Raw genomic sequence first — 24,556 nt, forward strand, 5'->3', positions numbered from 1 at the left:
CTGCTGAATGTCAGCCAACGATTCTGGGCTGTTTGTCTTTCTATTAGTTCAGGTTCATCTAATGATCATGTTCTAGAAGTGGCCTTGTTATTTCCTATGTTGGCTGTTTCCACAGGGCAGTGTCTTAATCCCTGCTTTTCAATGACTGCATAACTAAAAGTGACTATTGGCAAAAATGAATCTGCAGGCAAGATAAATTTTAAATGGTTGCACAACAAATGCTTCCCCCCTCCACTACAGTAATACACTTGTAAAAGAAATCAGACTGGGAAAGGAAAAAGCTGTTGAAAAAAATCTGCCAAGCAGATGCCCACTTTGAGTACTGAGAATACAAAAAATGTTTTGACATGCAGCTCTAGATTATGAGAGAGTGCTGATTCATATTGTTCTAGAATCGCCAAATGCTCTTGCTACAAGCAGCTTTAAAGATCTTCTAGTATGAACCCCATATTTTGAAAATGACCAAAAAAAAAAAAAAGAGAGAGAGAATAATAAACAGATCAAGATCAAGCTAGTTAAAGGCAGCCAAAACTCCTGGTTCTTATCCTGGAAGTTCCATTGTGAAATGTCATATGAAGAACTATATTAGGCTGTTTGGGCTACCACAATAGCAGGCGGCTTAAACAACAGAAAGTATTAGACCACCAGAAACATCATGATGTGTTTTTCTATGCCTTTCTTTGCAAAAATGCGTTATGACTTTTTCAACTACCTAATACTCTTCTCCCTGTTTTTGAGTCTGGGAAGTCTAAGACCAAGTTCAGGCTGACACGGTGTCTGGTACAATTTCTCTTCTGCGCTTGCAGATGGCCACCTCTTGTGTCCTCACATGACTTCCTTTTGGTTTGTGCTCACAGAGAAAGGGATTGTGAGCTCTGTTGTCTCTTTTTTATAAGAAAGCCAATCTTCCTGGATTGGGGCCTCACTCTTATGACCTCATTTAACCTTACTACCCTCTGATAGATCCTATCTTTAAATCTGGTTGCACCGGGAGATCGGGCTTCAGCATATTCATTTTGGGAAGACACCAAAACATTCAGTTTATAACAAGTAGCAAGAATGTATTTATTTGCAAATAACCAGCTTGATGGTGGCTTAACAGGTTGTGAGTTTTCTTTCTCATGTAAAAGACATCCAGAGGTGAGAAGTGCAGGGATGCTGTACATTTTAGTAAAGCTACCAGGTATCTGGGCTGTTTTGTCTTCTTCCTTAAGCTTCTGTGTGAAGGTGTCATTCTCATTTTGAGCCCTCACTGGTACAACATGGTTGCAGTACCTCCAGCCTCGGGTCTATGTACCACCATGAAGAAAGAGGAGACGAAAAGGTCTATGAAGTATATCTACCATCTGACTTTTTAAAAAGAGATCTGACTTGTCAACCTCTGCTAAAATCTCATTGTCTAGAATGGGTTCACCTTGTTTGTCTAGCTTGTAAGGGCATCTGGGAAGGTAGATGTTTTTGACTACATATAGTCACCCTAAACAAAACTGGGTACTTTAAAAAACAAAACAAAAAAACATTCAATCACTTTATATCACCAGAGCTTGTACAATGAATTTCTCCAGCATGAATATTTTAGTAATGTGGAAAGAGAGAATGGTTAGGGTAGCAGAAACTGCCAGTCTGAAACATACAACATGCTGGAGGTAAGTAACAAAGAGCCACAGGCTTCAGGATCAGACACGTCTGAGTTCAAATCCCAGATAGAACCATTTTGGGGGTTACTTTACTTCTCTGGATCTCTGTACCCTTTGTAAATGGAGCAATTATGCCAAAATGAGGTAATAAAGCTGTAGTAAAGATTAAAGAAGACAAGTAAGACATAAAGCCTCTATAAATGCTATTTATTTTCACACTGTACCACTATTTTAAGATGAGGCAATATTAATGTCACTTGCCCTCCCGGGACCAAGTGATGCTTTTATTTCCTTTAACTTCAATTAGATGGAATGTTTAGGACCTCAAAACACAGAATCTGGTTACACAGGTTTTATTCACCATTGTTTTACATACATATTTTTTAAAAGTTTATTTCTTCCTTGAGAGAGAGAGAGGAAGAGGGAGACAGGTACTCCTAATAGGTGGCTATACCACAGTCAACCTCCCACTTCTGGGTATCTACCCAAAGGTCAAGAGAATGCTTAGTTGGAAAAGCACTTGCACATCAATATTTATTGTAGCATTATTCACTATTGCTAAGACATGGAATCAACCCAAATGTCCACAAACAGATGAATGAATTGAAAAAGTGTGGCACATATACTCTATGAAATACTATTCAGTCATAAAAACCAACAAGACCCTGGCATTTGATAGAAAGTGGTCAAATATGGATGATTTATTGCTAAGTGAGGCAGGCCACACTATGAAAGAAAAATATTTTATATATCTAGTTAATATCTGTTGACTCTCCATACTTTATGATAGAGATTGAAATTTTGGAGAGCATAAAAGCAATGAAAATAGTTATGGATGCTGAGGACAGTGTAGAATGGGAGGGGAGTAGAGAAGAGAATAAAGAAGGCTAGCATAAGAACAAATAGAGAGGCATGACATTTGTGGGACACAGAAATGTTTTATTACCTGTTGATGATAACATGTACAGTACTCTCAACTGAACTAATCTGAGAAGTATTTAATGTTGAGTAGATTCTCTTTATGAGATAAATGATATATAGTGATTGAATTTAAAAAATAATAATGAGAATAAATAATATTAATAATAATCTGAAAAAGTGAAAAGCTATTTGATGATGATGATGTGGATAATGTCTGTCTTGACAGATATGCATGGTAATCGTGCTGGAAAACGAACTGTTATACACTGTAAAGTTATATGTGATTAAATGTAATAAAAAAGATTAAAATAAATAAATAAATATGCTCTCTCTGAAAAAAAAAACAATTAAAAAAAAGGGGTCAACAGAGAGCTCACAGTCTCTTTCTCTGTGAGCACAAAGCAGAAGAATAGGTGTGTGTCTGTGAGCCTGAATCACAGGCACACGTGAATGCCTGGCATGCTTAGGAAAGACCCAGAATATGAACCCAGTACTTTTTCTATGTGGATCCAGTTGCTTTTCCACTGTACTACTGCCTAGTTCCTTCATATTTTTTCAGGTTTAGTTATTTATTTCTCCCACAAGTGAGTAGGAGAGAGAGAAAGAGAGACAGTCCAGCAAGGTCTTCACGCCACAGCCCACCACAATATGTGTGTGCCAGGTGTACTCAGAGAGATAACAGGACATGAATCCAGGACACTTTTCATGTGAATTTAGTTCTGTTAACTCTGCACCACCATCTAGCGCTTTTTAAATGAAAAATTATGTTCAAATGATATTTAGATACATTCATACTGCTTGTAGCCATTTAACCCTTGGGTAGTCTTCAATGGATCACAAATCTTGGCTTCAACTAAAGTTTGATCATGTGATAGAGAAGAGAGATCCAGGCCTATAGCCTAGCCCTTGTAGAAAATTTACAGCAAACAGAAAAGCTATCCTGAGATTTTTATAGCATTTTTTGGAGCAGAGGCTCAGTAGATGATAAAATGTCCTATTCTCAATATCCTTAAATTTAAAAAAAAGGAAAGAAAGACAGGGAAGAAGGAAGAAAGAAAAGAAAGAGAGGGAAGAAGGAAGGAAGGAAGGAAGGAAGGAAGGAAGGAAGGAAGGAAGGAAGACAAACTGCTTCTTTAATATTATGGGAGGAGTCACATCATTATGGTGAACTCACATCAGATTTTAGTATTTTGAACAGGACGTCTGTAAATGTTACATATGCTATTTCAATCAAAATATGCAGATATCATAGGAAGTGGCACATGGCCTACGGTCAACTTTGTTTAAGGGCAATTGCTATAACATTAGCACTTCTTGTTTCCTTTAGGAAGAAAAATTGCTACATGGGCATCATGGGAGGTTCATTTCCTTTCTGGGAAAATTTTTTCAAATATGTCATAATAGTTATGCTTGGGATGGTATTCAGTTTCTATTCCTATGCCTAAAGTTGTATTTTAAATTTATTTTTATTCACAAAGAACTATAGGATTATTGTAGCTAAATTAGAAAACAAATATAGGGAACCAGCAGTTAGTGTAATGGCTATGTCGCTGGACTCCCACGTAGTCAACTGTGGTTCGCGTCCCGGATCCGGTGGCTTAAAACTCACGCCGGCCGCGTGTGTGTGCATGCCCAAGATCCCGAGAGGAAAATGGAGGAGAAGGGATTGCAGTGTGACCATTCCCCCTGGAGGGTGATTTCTCGCTTTCTGTCTCTATGTTTCTCTCTGTCTGTCTCTCTGTCTGGTGAGCACACGTGCCCTGTAGTGGAAAACCTCTCCAAAAAAAAAAAAAAAAACCAAATATAAAAATGTATTACTTATAATGCTATTATCTAAGAAAACCACTATTAATATTTTACACGTTTTTTTCAAATTTCTAAATAATGTATAATAGTAAATGTATAAATACTTTAAAAATACACATTATCTTTTGCATACTATTATTGCCATTTTGTGCTTAACAATCTGGCATAAATATGTTCCATGATACTTAATACAATTTTACATCATCCTGGAAAATGGTTGCTTGTATTTTTTTATAAATATGTAGAAATGACGTAACCAACCTCCTGCTCTCTATATATTGTTTCTGTTTATTTGTTCTTATTTCTGATTATGAGCTATGATGATGATCTTTGTGACTAAATCTTAATATATGCAAAATTATTTTCTCTGTCAAAGATATGAGCACAACTTAATGTAATTAAAGGCATTGATATCACAACATTTTTACCATAAATATGGAGACAGTTTATACTACCATTAGTATAAACTCTTGCCAGCACTGCACGTATTACCATTAGAAAGAATATATAGTATTTTTTGTGGGTGTGTGTGTGTTTTGGGTACTTTTTCTGAACCTGTTGTTAAATAACCTTTTGGGTCTTGATTCTATATCAATGCTACTTAGGTAAATACACTGAACAGTTAAGATAGGGGCTACACCTGTGACTCTGTTTCCTGAGTGTGGAAACTTCACTGAAAAAATGCTATATTTTGCAAGAATGGTGATCTCCTTTTGTAGTTTCACACTTACAGTTTGCCTTTTTTAAACTTCTCCATTTCAGAAAGAACTCTGTTTAGACAATCAGCAAAGCCAGTTCATTGCATAAAGCTCTAAAATGGATCCAAAGAATCCTGAATGACTGTAACTTAAAAAAGACTCAGTGACGGAGACTCAATATAGGAAAGTGAAGACTTTAAATGCACTTTTAAAAAGGGGGCAGCAGGTGGCACAGTGGTTAAGACAGTGGACTCCCACATGGTTGACCACAGTTTGATCCTGGACCAGGTGATTTGAAACTCATGCCGGGAGCATGTGTGCGAGTGTCTAAAATCCCAAGAGGAGCATGGAGGAGAAGGAATTGCAGCATAGCCATCCTCCCTGGAAGAGGGGGGGTGTGATTTCTCCCTTTCTCCCTTTCTGGGTATTTGGTGAACACATGCATCCTATAGCAGAAACCTCTTTTTTTTTTTTTTTTTTTTTTTTTAAAGTATACACCAAAAGCCCTGAAATAAAAAAGACAGAGACTTGACTTCATGCAACTGCAATAGAAAATATATCGAGAAACAACCTGGGCACAAGGTGAATGGAGAGTGAAACATTGCCATTAAGGAAAGGGTCATGAGGTTGAGGTGTTTTATTATTTTTTTATTTTTTATTTTTTTTTTGCTATAGAGCACTAGTGCTTGCCAGACAGACAGAGAGAGACACAGAGACAGAAAGCGAGAAATCACCCCCCAGGGGGTGTGGCCATGCTGCAATCCCCTCTCCTCCGTTTTCCTCTCGGGATCTTGGGCATGCACGCACACGCGCCTGGTGTGAGTTTTAAGCCACTGGGTCCAGGATGCGAACTGCGGTCGACTACATGGGAGTCCAGTGACATAGCCATTATGCTAACTACTGGTCCCCGAGGTTGAGTTTTATAAATAGGAGCTTAGACATAAAGGAAGCTGAAGCTCTTGGGCCAATTCTAAAGCTCTATGTCCAATTTTAGATTATACAACTATAGAGAGTTGAGGAGAATATTCCCTGCATTTTTTTCATGTTCCTGAATTTTTATTTTAAAGATTTTTTTTTTGCCATAGGACACTCACTGGAGAGAGAGACAGAGACAGAGCGATATATAGAGTGAAAGTGAGACATCAATCCCCCAGGAAGCATGGACACACTGCAATACCTTCTCCTCCATTCTCCTCTAGGAATCTTGGGCACATACACACATGCACATGGCATGAATTTTAAGCAGCTGGGTCTGGGACTTGAACTGATGTCTGCCACGTGGGAGCTCAGTACTTTAGCTACCACACCCCCTGTGCCTGCCTGCTGGTCCCTGTTCCTGGAATTTCTTTAAGACAACAGAGCATGTAGAGAAGAGAGAGACAGAGAGAGAGAAAGAGAGAGGAAAGAGAGAGAGAGGAAAGAGAAGAGAAGAGAGGAAAGAGAAGAGAAGAGAAGAGAAGAGAAGAGAAGAGAAGAGAAGAGAAGAGAAGAGGAGAGGAGAGGGATAAAGACCAGCACCCCCCAATATGTTTTCAAGCTGTGATCCACACCCCCAGTTTCAACTAGTCTAGATCATGGACCCATGTGCATGCCGGGCGTACACAGTGAAGGACTGTGATGTGAACCCAGGCCCTTCTTATCTGTGTTCGGTTTTGTTACTACTGTACTACTGCCTGACACTTATTTCAGGGCAGTGACATTTATTACCATATATTACTTAAAAATCATGAGGAGTCTTGAGATGTTTATCATGACCTCCACTTTATACAAGAGGGAATTGAAGCTTCTAGAAAAAAATTCTCTAAGGTTTTCCAGGATTCAAACCAAGGCTGATTTGCCTCCAAGGCTCATCCTCCTGATGACTCAGCTAGAAAGTATAGCTAAAAACATGGGAGACAAAAGAACAATGATTGTTTGGTCTCAATACTACCGTGTAGAGAAGACAACCACTTTGAGGTAGCATACCCTTCTTCTTGGGTGCTATCTCTGTTCCTGCTTGAACCGGAATAGTTAGACGTGGGTCTGGGAAATAGCTGGCAAAAGTAAAAAAAATAAGAAAAAAATAAGTGATTCCCTTTTATTCTCTGTGGTTGCCTGTATGAGGCAGTTCTTTCTTTGACCTTGCATATAAATTTCTGTACCTGCTACCTACCACCTGGGATCCCTGAGGCAGGTGATGACTCACTCACCCCTGACTGATCAGCTCAGGAATGCTGAGTGTGTTGGAGGACTCAGCAGGTGTTTGGATGGAGGCAGAGGAGCCATAATATTGGGTCATCAGAAAAGTCATGACACATTTTTGCATAGAAAAACAGAAAAATACATCATGACTTTTCTGAGGACTCTATATTTTCTAGGTATTCAATTGAGAGAAAAAAATTAATTAAAAGGTTATCATAGTTAAGTTAAAGTAATAGGAATTGCTTACTGTTGAAAACAGAGAAAGCCAAATTGTGACTTCCAGAATGAGTTCCCCACTTCTAAAATTGAAAAAAAAAACAAAAAAAAAGATTAAAACTATCTGATATTTTTTATCACTAAGAATGTGGAGGAAATAAATTTAGATATATCATAAATAAGATATTTTTTATCACTAAGAATGTGGAGGAAGTAAATTTAGATATATTGTAAATCATTTAATTTAAAAGGAACTTTAAATAATGATTGTTATTGAATATTACAATAGGTTTTCAGAGGGTGCTATAAAATCAATTTTCTTCATTAGAATTTTTTGGAAAGAGGATATCATCTTATTTGTCCAACTTGTACCACGAGGCAGAAGAGTCAGTTAACAGAGACTTGTCTTTGACCCAAGAGACCCAGACTATGAGGGGCTTTATCATTAGAGGATTCTGGGAATTCATGAAATAAAGCAGAGATTAAGAGCATCTAGAACACACCCTAATGGGTATTTTAAAGGGAAATCCTTTCATTAAAGAAAGTGAAGAAATATATACATATTCTCCCCGTGTGAATGGTTTTTCTTATGTAACTGATTTATAAATACGTAGAGATGAGCAATGTTCACTACAGTTATCTGATCAAGAAAGCATAGGAAGATATAATAACAGAATTTGAACTGGGTTCCACATGATGGCAAAAATGTTGGTTTTTTAGCAACTAAGGGGGGGTCTCATTGTTTTTTAAACTATTTTCTCAATATTTTAGGAATAGAAGAAAAAAATCTATATAAGACCAAGTTTCAGTGCCCACTTTTTGCCAGGATGATAATTCATACAGGTGAATGTGAAATCCAACACAATTGTATAGATAGTTTGCTTTCGCAATGAATCTTGGCTGCCAAATTACTATAACTGTCTTGTATGAATGGATATCTATTGATCTAGATGCATAATGCTCATAGCTGACTGTTTTGAAGTCATGTGTAGCTTAGGAAACTGGGTGTTAGGCATTGTTTTCCATCTCCTGAGATAGTTGCAATTTTTACCTCTGTCTCCAATGCCTTTTTAAACTTTGCCCCTGTTTAGACAATAAAGTCCACTTCTATTATCTTTACTTTTCTTATTATTCATATAATATGGATTCATTGTAAACTCCATGTTTTCCCTCATGGGTATCTCCATCAGTTCTGTTTATAGTTTTACTGCATACCTTTATTATTTACTCTCTGTAAATCTTTTTGTCATCATAACTAAGACAGAAATTAAGATTTTCCAACATATTAATCTTTATATTTGCCAGACACCATTCTTCCCTTTTTATATTGCTTTCTAGGTTTTAGGCAGTGTTTTAACAGTGATAAAGTCTGTTGTAAAATCTGTTACAATGCAGCAACATATAGCATATTTCCATGTTGCAGTCTTACAGTGGAATGCCAGATGCCTCACTTGAGATTGTTATATTGAGTGTCATTCTATAAACCATGAACCTTCTGCCCTAGTGGGACTTCTCTACTCATTGCCTCTAAAAATACCTTTCTTGAATTCTTACTTACTCCCATTCACCCTGAATGCTGACCTCTTACTTACATTCTTCAAGGCCCACTTTCATTTCTAATTTTCTTGAGGCATGTTCTCTGATGATCTCTGCTCTCAAATCCTAAAATCTACTCTTGTGGTATTTTTTATTTCCCATGTAGCATACACAATTAGTATTGCTACTCTGTTCCATGTTTGTGTCATGGCTTCATAGCTGTAAATCTGTGTAGGAGGGCAAAAACTTCTGAGTTAGATGTTAAACCTTAGATCTACCATTGTGTCATCTTGGGCAAGTTACTTAACTTTTTAAACTTCTATTTTAAAGAATAGATCTGGGGGACCAGCAATTAGCGTAATGGCTATGTCGCTGGACTCCCATATAGTCGACCGCAGTTCGAGTCCCGGGCCCGGTGGCTTAAACTCACGCTGGGCACGTGTGCGTGCATGCCCAAGATCCCAGGAGGAGAATGGAGGAGAAGGGATTGCGGTGTGGCCATCCCCTCTGGGGGGGGTGACTTCTCGCTTTCTATCTCTCTGTCTCTCTCTGTCTGGCGAGCGCATGCGCCCTATTGCCAAAACTTCTAAAAAAAAAAAAAAAAAAAAAAAGAATAGATCTGGAACTCATCTGTAAAAGGGATTATAACTTCTGTATGGAGTTGTTTCCGTGAATAATGAAACACTTAGGTGTTTAGCCCAGTGCCAGACACATAGTATGTATTCATCAAACTGAAGACAGAGCTAATGTCCAGTATTTCTTGGCAACTCTTAAAGTGCAGAGCACAGGTATTTTTTCAAACTAAGAGCTCAATAAAATATTCACTAATTGAGTGAAAGTATGCAACTCTTTACCAGTATTGAGTGTTTACAATGAAATGGCCCTGCTGTTGTTTATGTGCTTTATTAAGTCCGTTTCCCAAATATTTACAACTCCCATCAGGGCTGCAGATACTAGATGCAGAGAAATATCTAAATCAATTCTTCATTACAAAACAAAACAAAACAGAAACAAAAAACCAACCAACCAACCAACCAAACAAACAAAAAAACAAATGGAAGCTTGGGTGGCAGAATGGAAGGGGGGTGGTGGTAGGCAGGGGTGGATTTGTGGCAGAGTATATTATCTTCAGTCTGACATTGTTCACTTGTGACCTGGTAGATAGCCAGAAAGCACATGTTCCCTAGTTTTATTTCTATTTATAGAAAATCTGTTTATATTTTAAGACACAGAACAAGTGGCACTTTGTTTAGGCAGTTTTCCTGATTCTTAACCCATAGCACCTCTCTTAGATGCTTGTCCTTGCATTTCATTGGTTCCATTGCCAATAAACAAAAGCAACATATTGTTTTGTTTTGTTTTTAGAGAGGTTTTTGCTATAGGGTGCATGTGCTCACTGGAGAGACAGAGAGACAGAGAGCAAGAACTCACCCCCTAGATGGGATGGCCATGCTTCAATCCCTTCTCCTCCAGTCTCCTCTCAGGATTTTATTCCCTCTCAGGATTTTCAGCACATATGCATACATGCTCTGTGTGAGTTTCAAGCCACTGGATCTGGGACTCGAACCACTGTCAACTACATGGGATTCCAGTGACATAACCACTACACCATCTGCAACACAATTTTAAGCACAGCGATAGATGGTTTTCTTCCCATTTTGTATGCTCTTTGCATATAGTACTATTATCGATATGATCTGTGCAACAGGGTTCTTTGGGGAGTCTTATAAGATAGTGTTTATGAATGTAATTTTTAAAGTATTAAGATTTATAAACGTATATACAAATTATTTTTATTCCTGTATTAGAGCTACTCTCATGGAAATTTATATGAGAGTTTGGAGTCTTTTAGGTATCTTGAGAAACATGAGCAGTTTAAACATGGTCCAATGCATGATCCTCAGCTCTCTATCAATTTATATGATTAAGAATTGCTGTCCAAATGAGATGTATATGAACACAGAAATTAGGATAAGCATGTCATGAAACCAATGAACCTACCCAGACATGATTTTAATTGCTTTTTGCTATTAAGAGAACTGTTCAGTCCTAACATCAAGTTTCATGACCACTGGCAAGCCATTTCTTTTGTCTGTGCCTCAGTTTCCTTATTTGTAAGATGAAGAATTTGGACTGAGTACAGCTAAGGCCTTTACTAAATTTAAAACACAGTTTTCTTATCCTAATTCATGGGCATTTTTGCTGGTTTAGTGTGTGCGTGTTGTGATAAAGGAGGAAGATCATGCTCGTGATTGAGGTCTAAAGGTGAGCCCCTGAGCAGTAAGGTTACTCCTTTTGTAACATTGTCTTCTGAGAAGGTAATGGCGGCTTTTGTTGAGAGAGTCTGCTTACCATATAGATCCCTGAACCTGCACTTACTATGAGAAAGCGGTATCTGACTTCCTTCCTCAGACCTCTCGTGCACATGAATGAGTCATTCTCTTTCCAGCTGCAGTCTTCCCCTTATAATCAGTCAGTTCCTCGTCTGAGCTGTGACATGTTTCCGCAGTCCTTGAAGCTGAGGATTTTGTGATGTGTTAATGCTTCCGTTTGGGCTTCATGGACTGGATTAGGTCACTGAAGGTGGTTGAATGAAGAGGCAAATCCATTAATTTGACAATTTAATCTTATGAAAGGTTTCTTTTCAAAAATACAGGAAAACCGTATTAGGGTTCATCACAATGCCTATGAAAACTTTATAGATGTTGAATTTAAGTCCTAACTCCTTTTTAGATCATCTTATTCTTTATTATTTTGAATAAATTACTGCCTTTTCTACCTGATTTATCTTTAAAAAATTGAAAACTACTACCAAATTGTCCTTCAAAAGTCTTTGAAGTGCTTTTCACCACAGCAAATGTATTTATGCCCTGCCAACACTAAATCTTATTAATTTCTGAAATTCTGACATTCCGGTAGGTAAAAAAAAAAAAAAGTCTATCTAAATTGTACTTTCTTGATAATTAATAATACTCAGCATTTTAAAAATATGCTTGTTTGGACCAGAAGTTGGTGTAATGGCTATGTTAACGCACTCTCATGTAGTCGACTGCAGTCCTGAGTCCTGGACCCAGTGGCTTAAACTTATGCTGGGTGCGTGTGCATGTGTGCCCAAGATCCTGAGAGGAGAATGGAGGAAAAGGGATTTCAGTGTGGCCATTCCCCCTGGGGGATGATTTCTCACTTTCTTTCTCTCTGTCTCTGTCTTTTTGGTGAGCTCACATGCCCTATAGTAAAAACCTCCCTCCCCAAAAAGAAAAGAAAAGACAAAAAAAATGCTTGTTAATACTTTTATTTAAAAAACCTCTCCCCCCAAAAAAGAAAAGAAAAGACAAAAAAAAATGCTTGTTAATACTTTTATTTAATATATATGCTTGTTAATACTTTTATTTAAAGTGCTTTTATTTTTTTAAAGTTATCTTTGCCCAATTTTCTGTTGGGTTTTCAGAAATGGATTTTTCTAAGTAGGTAAGTAGAACATCCTAAGTACCAAGATACATCTTTGAACAAGTTACAGAAAGGTGTTCTCATGGAACTTATGTTATAGAGTGAAGAGAAAAATCAACAACAAAAAATCAGGTATAAACATATCAACTTCAATAATTCTCCCAAAGTTTTAGAATACATTTTTTTCTATTTGAGAATAGCTGGCTGTTATTATGTAATAGCTTCCCATTTTTTATTACTATCACAAAGGAGTAAAGCATTTTTGAGTAATTATTTTATTTTATTTTTAAGAAAGGTTTTTTGTTGTTGTTTGGTTGGTTGATTGGTTTTTGCTATAGGGCATATTCACTCTACTGGAGAGTTGCAGAGAGAGAAGGTGAGGAATCACCCCCCAGATGGAAGGGTCACACCACAATCCCTTCTCTTCCATTCTCCTTTCAAGATTTTGGGCACACACACATTTGTGTCCAGTGTGTTTCAAGCTACCAGGTCTGGGACTTGAACTGCAGTGGATCATGTGGGAGTCTCACTTTCTTTCTCTCTGTCTCTCTGTCTTTTTGGTGAGCTCACATGCCCTATAGCAAAAACCTCTCCAAAAAAAAAAAGAAAGAAAAAGAAAAAAAATATATGCTTTTAAAAAAAAAAAAAGAAAAAGAAAAAAATATATGCTTGCTAATACTTTCATTTAAAGTGCTTTTATTTTTTAAAGTTATTTTTGCCCAATTTTTATTTTTTTAAACTTACCTTTGCCCAATTATCTTTGCCTTGAGTTCTCTGCCACTTGCTGGCCCCAATAATTATATATTTTTGCTGTTAATAATTACAAGTGATCATATTTTGAATAATTAATGAAAAATATAATTGGATCTACAAAAAAAAAGAGAAAGCAATGCATATGATTAGGATGTATTGAGAGGGGATTTCAAGCTAACTGATGAGGAAAGACTTTCAGAGGAAGTGATATTTTTCTCAAGATATGATTGACAGTAACATATGGTAAAAGAGCATCATTTCAGAAGATGGGAACAGCTAACATGGGGACATGGGTGAGTTCGTAGTTTTCCAGAAAGAAAAAGATGGCCAAGAACCTGGAAAAAGTCAGGGAGAAGTAGGCAGAGATGGTGTTGGAGAAGTTAAAAGGCTCAGCCCGTACATAGACTGGTCTAGGTAAAGAACTTTCAGTTTTGTTTTAAGCATTTCAGGAAGCAACTGGAACTCTCTGGAAAAGAGTGACATCATCTAATTTACCCCCTTAATAGTCCATTTTGGTTGCTAGGTGTGTAATGAATGTTGGGAACAATTATGGAAGCAAGAAAACCCACAAGGAAGCTAGGATGATTGTCTAGGTAAGAGCTACTTAGTCTAGAGGGTGTTGTTGATTGTTGACAGCCCACCCAGATTCTCTTTACCCACTTAGTACACCAGTCTCTCAGCTGCTATGAGAGTAGGGATCTATCAATTCCAACTGCTCCCTTCTTGGGCAACTAGAACACCCCTTTCCTCTTTTTTTTTTTTGGAGAGATTTTCACTGTAGGACGCGTGCGCTTGCCAGACAGACAGAGAGAGACATAGAGACAGAAAGCGAGAAATCACCCCCCAGGGGGGATGGTCACACCGCAATCCCTTCTCCTCCATTCTCCTCTCAGGATCTTGGGCACGCACGCACACGCGCCCGGCATGAGTTTTAAGCCACCGGGTCCGGGACATGAACCATGGTCGACTACGTGGGAGTCCAGCGACATAGCCATTACGCTAACTGCTGGTTCCCAACACCCCTTTCCTCTTGTAGACATTAACTATTGACTGAGTGACAAAGGGGCCCCCTTGCACAAGGATGCACCTAATTCTATGATATAATGCACTCTAGGACTTCCTTATAGGACCAATCTGAAGCTCATCTCAGCCAAGATCGCATTTCTGCTTACCTCTCCCCTCTTGTCCTTCCCTGCTTCTATTACTCATCCTCTCCTCAATAACATATTATACTTGAATAATAATCTTAACCCTAGGTTCTGTGTCTGGGAAATCTGATTTAGAGTGGCAAGAGCTATAATAGAGGAGAGAATAGAGTAGAAATATTCTAGAGGTAGAGTCTACAAAAATGGGTTTGGAATGTAAAAAAAAAAAAAGATAGACATCAAAATAGTTCCTAAATTGAGCAATTTTCTGGGTAAAGGTACTGTTTCCTAATAGACGATTTCTGGAAAGAGCAGATTTACAAGGTGGAGAAGGGAAAAAACATTCTATTCCAGAAATGTGGTTTGAAGTGTCTATAAATGAATATGTTGAGTAGGCAATTGAATATGCTAGTCTTTCATGCAAGGAGAAGTTTAATCTGAAGATCTATATTTGGGTTTCAGCTGTAGTATTAAATTATATATAAAGGTGTGTGACTTAGAGTGAGAGCATAGAGAAAGAAGAGAAAATTTTCCAGGACTGAGTTATGGAATGGCAGTATTTAGAGACTGAGCAAAAGGAAAATCTCCAGGACTGAGTTATGGAATGGCAGTATTTAAAGACAGAGCAAAAAGAAAATCTATTGGGTAATCAGGGAAGTCATGATGCATTTTTGCAGAGAAAAACATAGAAAAGTACATCATGACTTTTCCGATGACCTTAGTAAAAAACATTGAGGAGTGTTAAGTGAGTAGTGAAGAAATCAGGAGAAAACTGTGTTGCAGAAATCAAGATTATGCAGTTTCAAAGAGGGTTTGGCCAACTATTGAATGAGCTGAGTTATTGATGAAGATGGAGACAGAGAAAAAGATCATGGGATATGGCAATGGGGAGATTTAGTAAGAAAAGATTTCAATAAGAGAAGATTCTGAGGTAATGGGTATGGATGTGTCCTAATCCACCAACACGTATAATTAAATGTATGCAATTTTTTTTTGCATAGTAATTATACCTCAATAACAAAAAGAGAAAGGGATTATTAAAAAGGAGAAAATGGGAGATGAAGAAGCACATACATTGACCTTCGCAACTATTATTGTTGCAAGCAAGAATAGAATGAAATAATAGCTCAAGTGAGACAAGTAGTCTAAGAATTTTTCCATTTGGATTGATACCATTAGAAGGTAGAAATTGATTATTTGAGAAAGGGTGGGTGGGGGAACAATAGTAGGATAAATTCCTTGGATGGACAAGAAGTGATAGGATTTAGTGTCCTTGAGCAGGGGTTGGCTTTTTCCTGAAGTAAACACATACAACAAAGTTTACTTAAAACTGCTACAGAAAGGATGACAGAGAATATAAGTGCCAAGAAGGTTCATAAATGTAGTGTGTGGCTGACTTTGTTTTTGTCTGCTTCTGTGCTCTTACTGAATTTGATATAAGGATCCCCAGGAGAGACAGAGAGTGAGAAGGGATAAGTAATTTGGAGATTTGGAGAGAAAAGACTAGAGATAAAATAATCATGTTTGATACTAAGAAAATTTATTTATGGGGTGATATAGCATAATTTCCTTGTACTATTGAGTATCCCTTTTGGTATGTGAGCTCATAAATCACTTTTTCTTTAGTTTTACCAGAGGGTGTGTGTACACTTGCTGGGGAGAGAGAGAGGAGACCCTCCCCCACACACACGGAGAATGGTCATACTGCAATCCTTTATTTAGCCTTTGTTTTTCCCTCCTTTAGGGATTTTGGGCACATATACACATCCATCTGGTATGTATCTCAAGCTGCCAGTTCTAGGATTCAAACTGTGCAGTTAGCCATGTGGGATCCAGCTTCTTTAATCACTAGACTATGTTTAGGTGCTCATGTGTACACATGAAATAGGCTGGCTTTAGCTATAAGAAAATCAAAGAGAGTTAAAGAATTTACAAGAGACTGATTATGAAGATGGGCTATAAGAGTCAAACTGGGTTAAGAGGGAAATGAGAGGGAGGATGGAAGGAAAAACAGGATTAGAAGTTTCCATGAGGTTGAAGAAATGCTGCAGCTGGTGGTAGGAGGTAAACAGAGACTGGATGTTAGAAATATCTGTACTAACAATGTCAAAAGTATGACCATGGAAGTGGGTGGGTCACAAGAAATATCAAGGAAGGGAGGAGGTTGAGAAGCTTTGAGGACTTGGTAGTAGATGCATTATACACTTGGGGATGAAAATCCCCAAAGTTGCAGAAAGAATTAGGGACATAGAGGCTCCTAAAATGTGCACTACTTATCAGTGAAATAGAGAAATGAGGAATTGGTCAAGTGTGATATTTGTTTTATTTCATTGATTTCTATGGATTATTAGGTGTTAAAAGTGTATTTTGTTATAAAAATGTTATGAAATGATCAAAATATTAATAAAAGGCACTAATCTCCTGTAACCCATCACTGCATCAGAGTGATGGGTTGTCTAAACCCTGCAACTGTTTCTGGCCTGCTCCTCTCTGGTGGGCCAGGTATTCCACTTGCTTTGCTTTCTCAGTCTTGGTGGAAATGTTGTAGGGCTTTATATCACTAGGAGTGGCTGCCTCCTAACCTGGCAGCCAAATGAAGAGATCCTCAGATGAGTGGGCCTTCTCATGGTGCTGGCTGGCCTCTCTACCTTTCTGTTCTACATGATTAAAATCTAGGACAACCACTATCAATCATGGTTGTAAAATAAGGCAGCAATCCTGTATTTCACAAACCTTATTTCATTGGGAATGCCATAGCTCAGAAAGTTTCTCATTATTTTCAGAGTCGATTGATGACATTTGATTATTCTCTAATTCGTTCAGAGCATCCTTTAGTCTCCGAATGTTTACAAACGACTTGGAAAGTCTGTCCTCTCCATTCCTTGTGACTAACATGTCCTTACTCCAATTTTCCATTGCTCTTGCTACCACAGTTGTTTTGAATATCTGCTGATTGTTTCTGGACAGGGAATTATGGAGAGAGTGGAATGGATGCTTTCAAAGAGCTGGCTGCCCAAGAAGGCCTCTGCATTGCCCACTCAGACAAAATCTACAGCAACGCTGGGGAGAAGAGCTTTGACCGACTCTTGCGCAAGCTCCGAGAGCGGCTTCCCAAGGCCAGAGTGGTGGTCTGCTTCTGTGAAGGGATGACAGTCCGAGGACTTCTCAGCGCCATGCGGCGTCTTGGTGTCGTGGGGGAGTTCTCACTCATTGGGAGGTAAGTAGTCTATCTCTCTCTCTTTTTCTTTGTCTCATGCTTTTGTAAACTTCTGCATCCTTTTACACAGTGGACACAAAGCTGGTGAGCTGAGCAGTGCTGAGTTGTACAATTTCTGCATTTCTCTGATAGTGGGGCTATTGGCATCTTCCTGATATTCAAGAGAAGGGCATTCCATAAAACTGTGATGGCAAAAAGATGGGAAATTGTTTGCAAGAATGTATCTTGTCCAGAAAAATTATTCTTTTCATTTGCTTCCTCCACCCTCCAAGCAAACACTTTACCCTTCTTAGGCATTGACGTTTTCATGGAATGTTGATGGATGAAGGGCAGGAATGAAAATGGAACTTACGTATTAAGATTTGAAATGTGACGAGTATATAAAAAATCAGGAGACTTCAAAAGTTTTTGAAAATATAGAAATAAAGGACAAATTTATTTTGGTGAAAAAAATTTGAAACCCGTCACTAGTTTTTTTCATAATATACATTTCCATAAGCTTTTTGAAGACCTCCATCATTATAAGTGAAGGCATGTTGCTGAACTTTGGAACTTGATAATGGAATGGCCTGTCACACTGATGGGGGAGGTTAAATAGAGATGCTTCCACCATGTGATACCTGAAATAGCAGCAAATAGGGTCCAAAATCTCAGCCTTCTTTCTAGATTGTGTGTGCTTGCATGGGAATAGAATTTCAGTATCGTTCTGTTTTCAGTAGGGGTTTTGACCTGATACATACCTTGCTTAATTTTTCATCTTCTAATATTGTATAAAAGAAATATTCAGTTTTTGTAAAGGATTTACTGAATTGACCTGAGTGAAAACCTCTGCCAGTAACCCTGTCACACTCATCTTCCACATCTCTTTGCCTCCTGCCATCTCCCATACTGCCTAGATTACTATTGTATCACACCCATTGAAGAAGTACAACCACTGATCTTCTCTTAGAGGCAGGGGAGTAGTGGTATGGTCACCATTCCAGGACACTTCCCTTCTGTCCTTGTCTTGTAGTAATGACTGCAACAGTAGTAAGACTATTCTTGACATTATCTACAGTTAGAGCCATAAGACATTCTAAGGATTTTTGAGAAGATAGGATATAAATACAAATAAATAAATAAAGAAGGAAACAAATAGCTACCCTACAGGCATGAGGACTGGAGCCAAGGTCAAAGTGTAATTTAAGATTAAGAACATGGGTAAAATAGTCCAGTAGGAAAAAGATTTGTTTTGATGTCTTCAACATGATATGGTTGCTTGAAGTCCCGTAAAATGTTCATAAGAAAGCATGTCTTCTAAACAGTATTTAAAGAAGGAATGTGATTTCTTTTAGGAGTGAAAAGGATGTAAGCAGCATTTTTAAGGTGTTACACAGAATAATGTTCTTAATATATGCACCATGACAGATGGTGTACAGATATTCAGTCCTTTCCATTGCTTTTAAAAAATGACTTTTTTTTTTTTTTACAAAGTATGCTTGTTTTTGAAGAATGTCTCACGTATATTATTTTCAAAACAACAATAGTCTGGCTTGCAGAATTTATTCTCTTTAAGTTCTTCAAAGAGACTATCTTCATAGGTTCTGGAGATCTTGTACATATATGATAATATGTGAGCTTTGGGGTGTATACACTGCCTAATGATAGAATACAATTATATAGTGCTGTAATGAGTCATCGGAGTGTAGAGAATGCATTCCATTATCATTATTTCAAAGGTAGGTATGGATGGAAATGGTTGCTTAAACTTCTCTGGTTTTAAACTAACCTCTTTATAATTCCACTAAGCTCATATAGTCATTTCTGATATGTGATTGCCCATGAATCAATTGTCAGCTACTTGTGAAGTCAGCTTCTTTTACTGCTCTTCTTTGCCCTGCTTCTGCTGGGTTCCACTGACATATCCTAGAGAACAACCATCACCATGAACACTTGAGCTTCTGAAGATACTGCTCTCTGTACCAGTGGTCACTACCACTAATGTATACAGTCCTTGAGATGCCAAAGCTATACAGCTTCACTGTCCTTTATTTGAAATGTTTGGGATAAGAAGTGCTTTGGATTTCAGATTCTTTTTAGTATTTTGGAGTATTTGCATATACATAATAAGGATTCTTGGGAATAGGACCCAAGTCTAAATAGGAAATTCATTTATGTCTCATATACACCTTATACATTTTTATACAATATTTTCTGTATTGCAGCATGCTGAGTGCAAACTATCTCATGCGATCAAGTGTGGAGTTTTCTGACTGTGGTATCATGTCAGTACTCAAAAAGTTTTGGATTTTGGAGCATTTTCAATTTTCAGATTAGGGATGCTTGACCTATATTACATCATATCATCATATAGATTTTTAGGTATTGACTTACAACTTCTTCAACAGTAGGGACCAGGTTTAGTATAGTTCTTTATCCCTCCATCCATTAGGTGATTTTGTCGTTGTGCAAATAATGTAGCATGAACTTATACAAACTTAGGTGGTGTAGCCAACTACACACCCAGCCTATATAGTATAACCCATTTAATCTTATAGAACTGCTATTGTAGATGCAGTTTGTTGTTAACCGAAGTGTTGTTTTGTGGCTTATAACTGTAGTAGAGAGAGCAGATGGCCTCATTTCATGGACTCTGATTTCCTTTGATAGTTTACAATCAGTAAATTTTACCTGTTTTGGTTTGAGTTGATGTTCTTCTACTCTACTTCTAGAATTTGTTTGTAAACTGAAATTTACATTTGCCCATTTCTCTGTTTGTTGTATTTATCCAAGCACAAAATGCCAGCTTGCCTGGTAGATCGTAATTGAGTCTTAGAAATAGTTCCTGGGACCAGCAGTTAGCGTAATGGCTATGTTGCCGGACTCCCATGTAGTCGACCGCAGTTCGTGTCCCGGACCCGGTGACTTAAAACTCACGCTGGGCGTGTGTGCATGCGTGTCCAAGATCCTGAGAGGAGAATGGAGGAGAAGGGATTGCAGTGTGGCCATCCCCCCTGGGGTGGTGATTTCTCGCTTTCTGTCTCTATGTCTCTCTCTGTCTGTCTGGTGAGCGCACGCGCCCTATAGCAAAAACCTCTCAAAAAAAAGAAACAGTTTCCTTGGGGGTACCTTAGCTTTTCTAAATCCATTCTTTTCTGGGGTGAACAAGAGCATCCTGACTTTATGATGCCTAGCACTGATTTTATCCTCAGTGTCCACTCTGATTCCCTCAGCTTGGGAAACCTTAACAGGAAGTTTATATCACATCTTGTTAGGAGGCTCTGGCTAGGAATATTAGCTATATGATATTTATTTATATAGTTGCTGGCACCTTTATTGAATCATGACTATGTCTTCTAATTTCTCCACTGTTCAAAATAAACATCCCATAAATATAATAGAATCAATAACTTCGGATTTTATTCGCTCCTTACTTTATATTAACCAATCAAATTATAAATATATGGTATTTCAAATGCCTATTTCTTATTGCTGAGTCCTGGTTGTCAATCATCTTTCCTAACTTTGCGGTCTTTTTAATAGACAAACTTTCCATTCTCTGTCACTACAGGGAAACACTACTGTCATTATTTATCTAAAACTTGATCCAGAAAATGCTCAATCCATGCTTTTTCAGTTAAAAGCACAAAAAAAATAAAAACCACATGAAACACAAACTACAGGGAAACACTACTGTCATTATTTATCTAAAACTTGATCCAGAAAATGCTCAATCCATGCTTTTTCAGTTAAAAGCACACACAAAAAAATACATTAAACACAAATTTTAAAAATGGTTGAAATGGAGCATTTGTTTTATTTGCAAAAAAACAAGTTTCATTTGAAAATAAATGACATATTAGGTTTTTACTATGCAAGTATTAGGACCTTCTACCAGAACCTAAGCATAGATTTGGAAAACTGACCTCTATACCCTTGAAATATGATATATGATATGATATGGTATTAAGTTTCCATACAGCTTTTTTTTTTTTTTAAACAAAAATGAGTTATTTTAGATTTTACCTTTCCATTAGGGGGAAAAAGTGAGAAAAAAAACTAAAGTTTATAGCCTTCAGGCAAAATTGCAAAGGTTATGTGTTTTAAAGTAAATGGGAATTTTCAATGAAGCATGTCATCCCCCAAAATGGATTATAATCAACAGGCCAGCAAGGCTGATGAGCATTTTCTGACCTATAGTGGTCAAGACTTGTAGATACATTACCTGACCTTCTCTCGGCTCCCAAGGGCAGAATATGATTACACACCTGCTGACAGGCTTTCCCTTCCTTAAAACACTCCTATTCCACAGACAGATTAATGAAACCTTTGCAGATTACACTGCTAGAAAAAGATTCTAAGAAATGTGTTTTGAGGGGGAGAGAACATTTAATTTCAAGAACTCTGGAGAATAAACATTATTTATAAGATATTGACAGATGTTGTGAGCATAGATTCCAGACACAGAAATGCTGAGGATTTCCACAATAATTAGGGTGGCTGATTTGCATTAAAATTAGTAATTATTAATCATTCCTTTATACTAATAGCTATTCTCATGTTTCAGATAATGAAGATCTGAAAAAAGAAAGACTCCATTTTTGTGATCTTTTCTTGCCTTAGGGTGTTAGAAACACTGAGATATTTCAAGTGCCTTCTATATCTATAAAACATTGTGCAATTTGAACAGATGAAAAAGAGGGTCATTATATTTTAGTCCATTTTGTCTCTGAAGGTTGATCTGAGACAATAGAAAATTTATCTTAATGCATTTCCTTAGTTTGAATGATGATCTCTTCCCCACCTGGCTGCACATTATAACTAGAGGAAGCAGTTAAAAATACATATTCCCGATCTCACCCCAAGCTATCAATAAGATTTCTTGGTGAGGACTTTGAATCTTCTTCTTTCTAAAACCTTTAAATGAGTTGAATTTTAGAAACATTACCCAATGATGCCTATATCAGTGTCTTGTTCTCATGTGGCATTCACTATGAATGAACTGCTTACACCATGGACTTGAAAGGGAAGATGTAATGAAAGTCTGGGACTACTGCCTCCATTCTACTATTTGAGCACTGTTTTTTTACTTCTTGAAAATTACTTGCCTTTGAGATTTTTGTTTTAAAGTGCAGATAATCTGAGAATAGTAAATAATGATAGTCGTCATCGTCATCATCATCGTCACCATTATCTCTTTGCAGCTCTGCCTATTTCCTGTGTTTCTGTCTTTGCCTGCTTCCCAAACTGGCCTATTGGTTTGCTCCTTGAAAACATAGCCATGTTACAGTTTTCAGACTAATCAAGATTCAGAACAAGAAGCATTTTTTAAATGGAGAAGATTTAACCTAAGTCATCTCTGAGTCCATAGTTGCCCAGGGTTGACCAATGAACTACTATCTCTTGCTACTTATTTGAACTGGGATTTGTTGACCAAGTTATTCCTGTAGTTGGTTCCCCCATAGCAGCTTATTGATACATATAAATCTGGGAGGTTTTTTTAAAAACTGTAGCTTCTTGGGTTGGCCCTGTAGTGCAGCTAGTAAGCACTATATATAAGAATCCAGATCTCACATGGCTGACTACGGTTCAAAATCTTGGCCCAGTGACTTGAAAAACACACCAGGCACATGTGTATGCATGTCTAAAATTATAATAGTATATAAAAGTGGAGGAAGAAGGACTGTGCCATAAGCATGCCACATTGGGGGGTTCTCTCTCTCTTTCTAGTAGGCACACATGCCTTTGCACAATTAGAGAAAAAAATTATAACTTTAGCTTCTTGAGTTCCACCTTCTTTAGATTCTAATTCAATATGCCTGAGGAGGGACCAAGAAATTTAGATGTACTTCTCAAATCAGCATTATTGAAATTCACCAATTTTAAGTGTATGGCTTGTTGAGTTTGATGACTGAATATGGTGTTGCTATACTGATGTAAAGCACACCATCACAATTTTAATGTAGACATTTCTGTCACTGCAAAATTTTCCCTACTGCCCTTTCCAGTCTTCTCTTCCTGACCCCTGGAAACAGGCAACCATCAATTTACTTTCTGTCATTACATTTTTGCCTTTCCTAGAATTTTATAGAGAAAGAAATCATAGGGTCTGGTGTTTCAAGCAGCCATATCCCACATGGTCAACAGCATAGTTTGAGTCTCAGACTTTGCAACCTACACACCAGGTGTGTATCTGCCCAAATTCCTGAAAGGAGGGAGATATGGAGAAGTAATTGCAACTTGACCTTTCTCAGTAGGGCTTGCTTTCTCCTCTCTCTCTTTCTCTGTCTCTCTGTCTCTGTCCCTGGCAAGTACATATGCCCTCTAGCACCCCCACAAGAAAAGGGAAACAAATCATATGGAATGTAGTGTTTTGTGTCTAAATTGTTTTATTGACAAAAAACTTTTGAGATTCACCCATGCTGTTGTGTGTATTACTAGTTTTCTTTTTATTGCTGAGTGGTATTCCATGGCATGGATATGCCTCAATTTGCTTATTCATTCACCTATTGGTGGACATCTGCATTATTTCTAGTTTATAAATATTATAGATAAAGTTACTGTGAACATTTATGTACAAGTCTTTGTATTGACATGTATTTTCAATTCTCTTGAGGAACTATGTATAGGCCAGATTATGAGTCATAAAGATATGTTAACTTTTTATAAGTTACTTTATAAGAAACTGCCTAATTATTTTCCAAAGTGCCTATACAACTTTGCAGTTCCACCAACAATGTATAAGAATTCCAATTTCTTGAGACCAGCAGTTAGCCTAATGAATATGTCGCTGAACTCCCATGTAGTTGACCACGGTTCGAGTCCTGGACCCAGTGGCTTAAACTCACGATGGACACGTGTGTGTGCATGCCCAAGATCCTGAGAGGAGAATGGAGGAGAAGGAATTGAGGCGTGACCATCTCCCCTAGGGGGGTGATTTCTTGCTTCCTATCTCTCTGTCTCTCTCTGTCTTTCTGGCAAGTGCATGTGCCCTATAGCAAAAACCTCTCCAAAAAAAAA

At 37.7% G+C, this 24,556-nt stretch overlaps 1 protein-coding gene across 2 annotated transcripts in view; it reads left to right on the plus strand.

Annotated features, from left to right (window-relative positions):
• GRM1 (glutamate metabotropic receptor 1) overlaps positions 1–24,556 on the plus strand; it is a 561,669-nt gene that overhangs the window by 187,805 nt on the left and 349,308 nt on the right. For both annotated transcript variants that reach the window (XM_006139863.2, XM_006139861.2), the window contains exon 4: positions 17,308–17,557. In XM_006139863.2, the coding sequence (XP_006139925.1) occupies positions 17,308–17,557 (250 nt within the window). The remainder of the gene's footprint in view (positions 1–17,307; positions 17,558–24,556) is intronic.

Source organism: Tupaia chinensis, unplaced genomic scaffold (assembly GCF_000334495.1).
Source record: "Tupaia chinensis unplaced genomic scaffold, TupChi_1.0 Scaffold000008_1, whole genome shotgun sequence".
Lineage (NCBI taxonomy): Eukaryota > Metazoa > Chordata > Mammalia > Scandentia > Tupaiidae > Tupaia > Tupaia belangeri.